The sequence below is a fragment of the Gekko japonicus genome, unplaced genomic scaffold, assembly GCF_001447785.1.
Source record: "Gekko japonicus isolate JY-2015 unplaced genomic scaffold, Gekko_japonicus_V1.1 scaffold243, whole genome shotgun sequence".
NCBI classification, from domain to species: domain Eukaryota; kingdom Metazoa; phylum Chordata; class Lepidosauria; order Squamata; family Gekkonidae; genus Gekko; species Gekko japonicus.
Window position 1 is genome coordinate 358,006 of NW_015168053.1, and position 11,576 is coordinate 369,581.

General features: G+C 47.0%; 1 protein-coding gene across 1 annotated transcript in view; it reads left to right on the top strand.

Moving 5' to 3' along the window:
• Positions 1 to 3,607: 3,607 nt before the first annotated feature.
• RCVRN (recoverin) overlaps positions 3,608 to 11,576 on the top strand; it is a 15,377-nt gene continuing 7,408 nt past the window's right edge. Inside the window, exon 1 of the mRNA XM_015414417.1 lies at positions 3,608 to 3,988. Within this exon, the coding sequence (XP_015269903.1) occupies positions 3,608 to 3,988 (381 nt within the window). The remainder of the gene's footprint in view (positions 3,989 to 11,576) is intronic.

Sequence of the window (11,576 nt, forward strand, 5' to 3'; positions counted from 1 at the left end):
ATTTCTGAGAAAGTAAAGTACTGGAATTAGGGAAATGAATACAGGTGGCCCAGGATTCATCTAGAAGAAGGGACTGGAGTAGGATTGAGACTAGCCCAGAGTCCTGAGTTTCCTAGGTGGGGGTACATTGTGATTCAGAGCAAGAGAAGGACTGGAGTAACCCCGTAGCAGTGAGCTGCTAATTTCTCCAGATATTTTAATATTGCGCCCCAAGTTTTCCAGATACAATCTGTCCTTCACTCATATTATCCTTGTGACAGCCAACTAAAGAAGATTAGCTCTAAGCAAGCCAGTGTGATCTGATGGGCTAGACAGGCCTGGGTTCAAGCCACTCCTCAGCCTTGTTGCTAACCAGGTGCCCTTGGGCTGTTACTGTCCGTTTCATCATACCTCATAGGACTGTTGTAAAGCTAACATCTGAGCTCCTCAGAAGAAAGATGAGATACAGAGCAAAGAGAGACTGGCTGGTCCAAGTCTCCCCAGAGAATTTTGTGGCCAAGTAAGGAGTCCTACTTGGCTGTCCCATGTTCAACCCATGTTGCCAACTATGGGTTGTGAAATTCCTGGAGAGTGAGTCATGGCAACACTGGAATGTCACTTCCAGTCATGTGACTGGAAGTGATGTCACACGTCATAGCAATGCTATAGCACTCCCCCACATCTCTGTGGTTTTACCATACAGATTGTGGGGACTGCCAGAGCGTTGTGCGATGCATGACTTTACCTCCAGTTACGCATGCAGAAGTGACATCGTGGTGTTGCACGATGTAAAAGCTCCTGAAGCCAGTCACAAAAATGTTGGGAAGCTGCAAGCCTAGCATTCTCTTATTTATTTTATTTTATTTCATTTATACCCCGCCCTCCCCGCATGTGGGCTCAGGGCGGCTTACATAGGCACAGCAGTGCAATAAAATATAACACGATTAAAACAGTTTAGGCACCCAAAGTGCGATAAAATTACACAATTAACCACTTAAAACACAATTCAATCTTACAGGATGCATCGGTAATTAAAATAATCATTATTATATATCACAGTGAGGTCAGAAGAAAGGGGGGGTGCCATAGGCCGAGATGTCCCAGATGGCTAATCAGCCCACCCCGACGGCACTGCTCTGCAGTACACGATGGTGGTAATAGTGGCGGCGGGTGATGGAAGCAGCTGTTTCCAAAGGGGTCTTCTCTGCACACACATAGATGATGGATGCCTCCTGGGGTCTTCCGAAGCATCCCTCGTTCCAGTGAAGTGGAGAAAAGCCATGACAGGCGCTCTGCTTCGAGAAAGAGATGCTTTAGGGAGAAAGCAAGTGGGCCCCAGGAAACATATAAGTGAGCACCATGCTGGGGAACCATTGGTCTCTCAATCCTATCACTAATCCGCCCGCTCACTGGCCTTTTGCTTAACTGTCACTTTTGGTGTTCTGGCTATCTATCCAATCCCTTGCACTTCCTTTGACTGAATCTGTTTTATATCATATTCTCCTGTCGCTTACAGAGGGGAGCTGACATCTTGCATACCAAAGAATACCAGATTCCAGAAAGATGTTGTGCACAAAATATAAGTGCGTCACTTAATATTTACTTAATAGTTAAGGGCATGACACAAAGCATTGAAATAAAATTCTATCGTTTTAGAAAAAAATTAAAAACCACATTCTAATAACCCTAAATATGCTGTATTTTAAAAAATTCGTCCCACCCTTCCTCCGTGGTCTCTTCTACACCCCCCCTCTCACTAATTGAATCATAGAACCACAGGGTGGGAAGGGGGCCATACAGGCCATCTAACTAGTCCAACCCCCTGCTCAGTGCAGGATCAGCCTAGAGCATCCCTGACTGGTGTTTGTCCAGCCGCTGCTTAAAGACTGCCAGTGAGGGGGCGCTCATCAGCTCCCTAGGCAGCCGATTCCACTGTTGAACAACTCTTTACTGTAATAAAGATTTTCCTAATATCCAGCCGGTACCTTCTCACTCGTCTTGCGAGTCCTCTCCTCTGCTGCCAACAGGAACAGCTCCCTGCCCTCCTCTAAGTGACAGCTCTTCAAATACTTCAAGAGAGCAATCGTGTGTGTCCGCCCCCCCCCAATTGTTCTGTCATCACAACAAACTTCCATGGTAGGTTAGGCTAAGAGAAAGGGATTGGCCCCAGGTCAACCAGGAAGCTTTATGGCAGAGTGAGAGTTTGCATTCCAGAGGTGCGCGAATGCAGCATGATGCTGCGTGGAAACAAATAACCCACGTGGAAATGGCCTCTGTAGAATACTGGATTAAAAACAAAACATACAGACTTTGAATTCAAAAACCACGAATGTGCGCACCAAAAAACCTACATTAGAGCAACGACAGAGAGTGCAAAAACAAACCCCCACCCAATAAATTGACTTCCAAAAGTCTGACAGAATAGATAAGTTTCTGTTTGTCTGTAAAAGCCATCCAAGTCGTGGAGGGCAATGCTCCCTCTAAGGTGTGGAGTCTTGTGAGCAAAAATTCTACTTTGGGAGCTACTGGCATGAAAGTTGTGAGCAAGCAATTTGGCTGCTGCATAAATTAGATTGCTCTGGAGCCATCTTTCCTGAGCTAAGGCAAAAATGTGTGAGCCGGAGGCTAAAAAACTGTGAGCTAGCTCACAGTTTTTTAGCCTCCGGCTCACACATTTTTGCCTTAGCTCAGGAAAGATGGCTCCAGAGCAATCTAATTTATGCAGCAGCCAAATTGCTTGCTCACAACTTTCATGCCAGTAGCTCCCAAAGTAGAATTTTTGCTCACAAGACTCCAGAGCTTAGAGGGAACATTGGCCCTCATCCTAACGGGGCCGTTAAAGCTGATGGAAGATGTAGCGCAGCCTCATTGGCTGACGGAGAAGCCCGGGGTGGGAGGAGAGGATTAAAGGGCTTCTCTTCAGGACTCTGAACCCAGACCAGTATAAATGCATATCAAGCCTCTTCAGTTCTGCTTGAGGCAACTTATATTACAAAACATCAGTTCTTTTGACGCTCTCTTTCACACACAGACACACCTTTGACTGGATCGTGGGCTAGGCACCTGTCCACGTGTTTGGCTAGGTATTGTTACTGATAGAGTCATCAATCTCAACTATGCTGTCCAGAAGAAAAGGGAGGGAATCCATTTTCAGGGGTCCACACCGCCGCAATGGTCTGTCTGCCCCGCCATCCGTCCTCATATATCCTGTTTTCCTCTAGACGTCTTTCCACCTCTCGATACATCATCCTTCCAGGCGCCCAGCACATGGTTGGAAGCAGAGGCTGAGCTTTGGCATTAGGGGAAGGGAGGCCAGGAGGGCAGTGGAGACGGCGGGAGGGAGGCAGCAAGGCTCAAATCCGATTTCCCTTGCTCTAAAGAGCTTGTGGCAAATGTGATCAGCACAACCAAAATAGCCTCTCCGTGCGCGTGAGTGTGTGTGCGCATGCAGAGTCACAGCCAACAGGTGTGGCAAAGAGAAGGCGCCATGGTCCCAAACTGACTCCCACATCCGAGGAAGTCTATATAAGAAGGTGCCCCGGCCATCTGCCATTCCACTCGCTTGGAGGGAACACGACAGGAACGGGAAAGCTAGACACATTGGCAGAGCAGTGGATCTAGCCTCACAATGGGCAACAGCAAGAGCGGGGCCCTGTCCAAGGAGATCCTGGAAGACCTAAAGATGAACACAAAGTATACGGAGGACGAGTTGTGTAAATGGTACGAGAGCTTCCAAAAGCAGTGTCCCGATGGGCGTATCACCCGGGCTGAGTTTGAGAAGATCTATGCCAACTTCTTCCCCAACTCCGACCCCAAAGTGTACGCCCGGCACGTCTTCCGGAGCTTTGACACCAACGATGATGGGACCCTTGACTTCCGGGAGTACATAATTGCCCTCCACCTCACGTCATCGGGAAAGACCGACCTCAAGCTCGAGTGGGCCTTCTCACTCTTCGACGTTGACCGCAATGGAGAGATCAGTAAGAATGAGGTTCTTGAGATCATCTCGGTGAGTGAATGCATGAGGAAGTGGGGAGGTGCTGCTTTGTGGCAGGGACCGGAAAGGCACGAGGAACGTAGGGAAGATCTGGGCTGTGCACTCCACCACTGCCGTACCGTCTGGGCCGAATCTGGGCTTCCTTTCAGTTCTGGGATTCACGGGGGACTGTGCCCCCTAATAACAACATCAACTCTATGGCAGGCCTTTTAAAAACATTTCCCTATTGAAACAAGGACACAGAAGCCTCACTTGGAGAGGTCTCTGGATAATCCATGTGGGATATTTTTATCCCCTAAAACCACTTGGATCAATTGAGGCCCATCTATCCTGGCATCAAGGACCAATGGCCCCTTGTACCCAGTGTTCTTCCCACCTGGTTTAATAGGTGGGAACTAAATGTCTGCCCCACTTTTAGGCCTTCCCTTCATCTTGTCCAGGCTCATGGGCCAGGGGTCTCTTTGCCGGTCACCTCTTCCCTGGATCGGAACCATCCATTTTACCAGAGAAATGGTTCCTTCCTTCAACTGAAGGCGACACTACACATCCAAAGTCTACTAAGTAAAGTGAGGGGGGGGGAACGGTTGGGGCATGTGGTTCTCTCTTGGTTCTCCACCTCGAGGTGACAGGATGACAACGGATTAACTTGGCTCGGAGGCTTTGTATTGTACCCAAATGGAATTAGCCTTGCCCAATGGGGGAAATCCTGTTATGCTCATTTAATGGGATGAGCTGGATTGGCACGGCAGTAAACAAGTCTAAATCCCCTCCTAATTTTATCTCCTTGGCCTCAACTGTCCCCAACAGGTTCCTTTCTGGGAGCAAAAAAAAAAAAGGCAATAAAAACAGTACAAATAAACTCTGGAATCGATTCCTTAACTGACTGACAAATCGAATCAGTTCTGCCCCGATATAAATCTCAACTGATCTGAAACATGTCGAACCATCATGGCCTCCCTCAAAGGATCCTGGGAATTCTAAGCTTGTGAAAATGTTGACAATACTTATTTATTAGAGATGCACGGGAAGCACAAGTTCCATAATTCTCTATGTGACAGGGTTGCCAACCTCCAGGGGGGCTGGAGAACCTGTGGAATTATGACTGATCTCCAGACCTCAGAGATCAGCTCCCCAGGAGAAAATGGCTCCTTTGGAGGGTAGTCTCTATGGCATTATAACCCGCAGAGGTCCCCTCCTCCCCAAACTCCTCCTTCTCCAGGCTCCACCCCACAAATCTCCAGGAATTTCTCAACCTGGAGTTGGCAACCCTAGCTAGTTTGAATTGGGAGTATAGACTGGCTTTGAGTGGCTGGTGCTATCCAAATGGGAAGAAATTCCTCTTCAAGAATATTATGTGGTTTGAAACAGCATTGGGTTGGAAGATATCTGGGGTGACCATCAAAGTTGGGCCTTACATCTCCATGTGTATGACACCCATAATTCCTTGCTGCCTGCCTTCCTCCCCGATTCTAGCTTCTAGTCTCCCCTCCCAATGGATTCGCCACAGGCCATGGAAGAAGGACACAGCAATCCAAGATTAAGGCAGGATTAGGCAAGGTTAAATCCCTGACCTTCTCAGAACAGCATTTGCCTTGTTTCAACTGTGGCCGTTGGGAGGAATAGCTTCCTGTGACCTTTGATAAGGATGAGAAGCAGAAAAGCATTCTGGGGATGGGATTAGAGATGTGGGCAAGGAACGAGGAATGTGTTCTCAATACAAAGAGATGAAGAAGAACAGTGGTGTAGAGATAGATGTCTCTGGTCTCTCCAGGAGAAGCCAAGAGTCCTGGTTCTCAGGAATACTTTTGCCCTTGAGATTTGAGGCATTTCTGGCATTTGTAGGGATTCCCGCCTGTGCTGGGGTTGGCAACCTCCAGGCGGTGGCTGGAGATCCCCAAGAATTACACCTGGTCTCCTGACAACAGAGATCAATCCACCCGGAGAAAATGGCTGCCTTGGAAGGTGGACTCTATGGCATTATACTCCTCTGAGGTCCCTCTCTTCCCCAAACCCTACTGTCCCCAAGCTCCACCTCTCATATCTCCAGGAATTCACCAACCCAGAATTGGCAATCCTATTAACCTGCTAGTATACCTAGAGCCCTGTATCAGCCATCTCCCTCCCCCAATCCGTTATACTCAGAATTGCCACCTTTCCCCCTGAACCTGCATCTTTAACAGCAGTGTGACTGGCAGAAATTGAACAAGTTAAGTTTTTCCTGTTAGGGAGAAACAGAAAGCCTTTCCTTTTCAGGAGGCACAGAACCCACTGGTACAGAGCCACCAAGTGACACATTTGTTGTTGTTCAGTCGCACAGTCGAGTCCGACTGTTCGCAACCCCGTGGACCAGATCACGCCAGGCCTTCCGGTCTTCCGCCATCCTCTGAAGTTTGCTCAACTTCATGTCCGTTGCATCTATGACACTGTCTAACCATCTCAAGTGACCCATAGTCAGCAGGACATCACCTCCTGGTTCCTTGATAGACCAAATTGGCCACCTGGTCAACATTCTTGGCAGTCGTCATAGTGAAACCCAGAGGCTCATTGGAAAGCAGGTCTGCTGTGAGAGGAGCCCACGTCCCCCTCTGCGAATCCACAGGGTGCTCGGATTCAAACTCAAGCCTCCTCAGGCTCTCAGCTTTTTCTTCATAATGCTAATAAAAGGAAATAACTGAAAATATCTTTAAGAAGAGACAAGCACCACCATGTCAATAATTACCGCCCAGGGAGGGGGTGGGGAGAGCTATCTTAGTTTGTTTCAGCAAGAAACAGAGTCTTGAGATGCCTTAAAGACTTTTTATCCTAGCTAGAATAAATCTTTGTACTCCTTTTAATAGAAAAGTAGCTCACCAGGAGAAAAGGTTCTAGCCCAGGTATTTGAATGCTAGGTTTCTACTCGTAGGATGCGTATGTATTTTGACAGAAGGCGTATTTAACAGTGTGATTCTCACATGTTACATAGGGTGGGGGCAGCTTCCAAGTGTTAGCAGGAGGTGTCCTGGAGAAAATGACAGCTTTGGAAGGTGGACCGTATGGCACCATACCCCACTGAAGTCCCTCCCCTCCTGAAACCCCACCCTCCTCAGGCTCCACCCTCAACATCTCCAGGTATTTCCACCTGGAGCTAGCAATCCTATCACGCGTAGCCTGAAGTGGCCTAGTCTGTTCCACCTCATTAGGACTCTACCATTCCATTCCACGACATGTGTAGATCCAGCTAGAATCAGAAGGGACCCTGGAAAAGCAGATTCTCAGAGACCACAGTCAGTATAATTTCTTGCCTTCAGGCCAGTGTTCGCTCTAAGATGCGTTCATGTGAGCTAGCTCACAGTTTTTTAGACTCCGGCTCACACATTTTTGTCTTGGCTCAGGAAGGATGGCTCCAGAGCAAACCAAATTATGCAGTGGCCAAAGTGCTCACCCACAGCTTTAATGCCAGGAGCTCACAAAGTAGAATTTTTGCTCACAAGATTCCACAGGTTAGAGGGAGCATTGCTTCAGGTCCTAGCTGGTTCTCATAGGGTCGCCATTTTTACCCTCTCTAGGTTGTAAAACTACAGGCAGGGCATGTTTCCTTTTTAATTTGTGTTCAGTACCTTGCAGTCCCAAGGACTTTATTGATACCTGATTAAATATATAGGCAAACAGTCTTTGAACCTGACAACTATGGGTTGGCCCTTCATCCTTTGTTTCAGCACCAAAGGTAATGTCGGATATCAAGGGACTTATATACTGTTTTTTCAGAAACAGATGAAAATTTCCCTGAAATGTTTATTTTCTAGGAAATTTTCCTTTTTGTGGAAGTCTGTACTCAGATTTCCCTGCATCATACCTGGTTGTTGATGTGAGATTAATACCGGTTTAAGGTGAATCCAGATCAGGGCTCACTGCATCTTTTCCCCTCATGTACCTTATTTATTTATTTTATTTCACTTATACCCCGCCCTCCCCGCAAGAGGGCTCAGGGCAGCTTACATAGGCACAACTGTGCAATAAAATACAACAGGATTAAAACAGTTAAGGCACCAAGTGCAATAAAAATAGAACAAGTTAAAACAATTAAAACAAAACCTCACATCTTGCAGGATACATTAAGGACTAAAATACGCATTCCCTATTGTATATCACGGTGGGATCAAGAGGGGGGATGCCATGGGATCAAGAGGGGGAATGCCCTCCACTTGGTTTCCCCCACTTTTGCACTCCATTCCACACATTTACCGGTCACCAGATCGAACTTGGTAGTCTCTTGTTTGGATTTGGTAGTCTCTTGTTCTTAGCCCCTCCTCCATGTTCCAAGTGGGCTGCCATTTTGTTTTTTAAGTGCTGAATGGACATTCATTTAATTAAATCTACCCATGTCATTTTTAAGAGGAATCTATTTTTAAATGTTTAAACATTGTGCCAGGGCAGTGGGTTAGTGACCTTACTAGTTCTAGGCAATCAGCACCAAGCCCAGCAGCTTCATTTCCCTTGAGTGCAGACTGGAGGGCAGGAAAAGAATGTATATTTGACCAAAAGACAGTGACTGCACTTCTCCAATGGGTTCACTACTACAATTACGTAAAACTGGATGGACTGGTAGATTGCACTATATTAACAGAAATTAGATAATATAATTTAGCTTATCAAAGCTGTGGATACATGATCTGTAGCTTTGTCGTTTGTGTGAAACTTAGTGTTCTCCATCAGAAGTTAACTTTGTATGAGACAATAAGTAAAGGGTAAAGGTTTCCCTTGCTCGAAAGCCAGCCGAATCCGACTCTAGGGTTGCGGTGCTCATCTCCGTTTCAAAGCCGAAGAGCCAGCGCTGTCCGAAGACGTTTCCGTGGTCATGTGGCCGGCATGACTAAACACCGAGGCGCACGGAACGCTGCGGTGGCTCAAGTGGTTAAGACGCTGAACTGCAGGCTGTGGAAGGTCAGTAGTTCAGCAGTTCAAGACCCGGGTGCCGCAAGACAGGGTGAGCTCCTGTCTCTCGTTCCAGCTCCTGCCAACCTAGCAGTTCGAAAGCAAGAAATTGCAAGTAGATAAATAGGTACCACTTCGGTGGGAAGGTATGAGACAATATGGACATACTATTCATAGTAACTATTTTAATAGACAAAAGCCATCACCTACCCCCATTCTGCTATATTACCAGCATAGAAAAATAACCCCCATCTTCCCACCTGGAGATTTAATTCTGTCACGCACTCATGAATACTTTCCTACCACAAAAGGATCTGTGCATCTCTTCCCTGTCTGGTCAAGTAACTGTTTGAGGCAGGCATGCGCACATGGCTACAGGTGGTAAAGCCAGATGTAGTGTTTCTTACTTGTACCAAGAATGCAGCTGACTTCCTCCTAACGGATTTTCAAAGCTGCAAATGAAGCCAGGAGGTGGCTAGTGACCACAGGTGGAAAAATGCACATTTGTCACATTTTACTAATAAGCAGCGGCCATACTACATAACCGCAACTTTGTGGTTCATATTGTTGGTTTTTCCAACCTGAGGTCTTAAAACATTGCTCGCCCACACCTCTCGTGGATAGCCTGTCTGTACCACAACCATCCTGTTAATGTGCTCCACTAATCTTCCCTCAGGCTCTGAAGGAAAAGCTATATTCTGGGCACACGGGATGATGTTTGTTGCTTGGAACAGATATCGCGGTTTAGCATCCCACAGTTTAGCTTCTCGGGGCAATCTGAACAATGCATATAACTGCCATTAGGTGGTCGCAATCTTTTTGGCCTTTGCACCACAGTTTGGGAGAGGGGGAATAGCGGCAACTGTCTGACCAATGTCACAGAGCAGTTGGAGGCTGAATGAAGCAAGAGAATTGGAAACAGTAAATTAAATGAGGGGAACAAGATGCCCACAGAGGGGACAGATGTCTTAATATGCATAATCTATTCCTCCCTCAGTTGATCAAAGGATTGGCATGGCAGATGGCACGGAAGGAGAGAAAAACAGGGGAGACTGGCAATAAGGTGGCTGCAAGGGACGTTTTTGGAAACAGCTTCTAGTAGGTTTTGCAAGGCAAATAAACCATGGCCTCTGATTCTTAGAAGCAGCTGGTACCTATCTCCAGAGCTGAAATATTTTATGTAAAACGGGGCCTAGAAACTTTCCCTTTTAAAGAATGGGTGGGTGAGTTTCTCGCGTATCCCCAGTTCCACAGTGGATTAACTTTATATCCTTTTTAAGTCCTTAAGGCAGCTCAGCTAAAATAACAAGGATTCCTGTAAATCCTTTAAGATACAAAACAATTTATAACCATCTTCGTTTGCACAGATCTACGATACATGTTCTTAGTATGCCCATTTTACAGATGGGGAGACTGTATGTTGAATCAGCAACTGAAGAACAGGAAGTGGTATTTACACACGAAAAGCTGGTTCTCTAAAACTTTGGCCCCAAGTGGAAGGGGAGAACGGATGGCCCTGGCAGAGCCTGCCTCTGCAGCTTCAGGGCACCCAGTTTGCACAAGAAGGGAGGATGGGAGTGAAAAATCTGCCCCAGCACAGGGAAGAACAAAATGGCAGCTCCATTGAAAGAGGATAAACTCCAATGCCCTTCCATCCCCTCCTACCAGCGAGCATTCAGTGGATTGGAGCAAGTGCTATTTAATTTATTCATAAATGATTTGGAATTGGAACTGAGCAGTATCATGGCTAAGTTTGCAGATGATACCAACTTATTTAGGATGGCAAACAAATAAACCCCAAAGTAGGTTGTGAAGAGCTACCTGAGGATCTATCCTGATTGGGTGAGTGGGCAAGAACGTGGCAAATGAAGTTCATTGTTGACAAGTGTTGCACATTGGAAAAAAAAAACCCCAAATATATATATTTGGGATGGCAAACAAATAAACCCCAAAGTAGGTTGTGAAGAGCTACCTGAGGATCTATCCTGATTGGGTGAGTGGGCAAGAACGTGGCAAAAGGCTGAAAGAGATCCTGGGGTCGTAGTGGATACCTCAATGAAAATGTTGACCCAGCGTGTGGCAGCAGTGAAGAAGGCAAGATCTGAGAATAAAACAGCAGATACTGTAATGCTCTTGTCTATAGCCAGGGTACTGGCAAAACATAGAGGTTAGTAGAAAAGCACGACAGAGGCTTCAGCTCTCTCCTGTCTTGGATGGAGTTATACTCCACTTGAAAAGCCAGGTTTGCAGCTTGGGAGTGCTGCTTGATACAGCAGTCACCTTAAAAAACCAGGTGGTGGCTACTGTGGCTCAAGAGTATGCTTGTCCAGCTCTGGCTGGAGCATCAGCTGCGTCCATTCCTGGGCCAGTCAGATCTAGCCACAGTGATGCATGCCTCAGTTACATCTAGATGCACTCTACTTGGGGCTACCCTTGAAGAGTGTTCGGAAGCTGCAGCTAGTACAGAATGTTGTGGCTAGACTGCTAGTAGGGGCCAGCTACTGGAAGCATACATCCAGGGGTCATTTCCTGCAGGAGCGCACAGGAGCGAAGCTCCGGCAATAAAGAGCCCAGGGGGCGGGCGCATGCAACAAGCCCCACCCCCTGCTCCCAGCAGCCCTCAGTCAGAGCAAGAAGCAGCCAGGTAAGTTGCAGAGGCGACCACCCCCCGCGCCAAGACAACACCGCG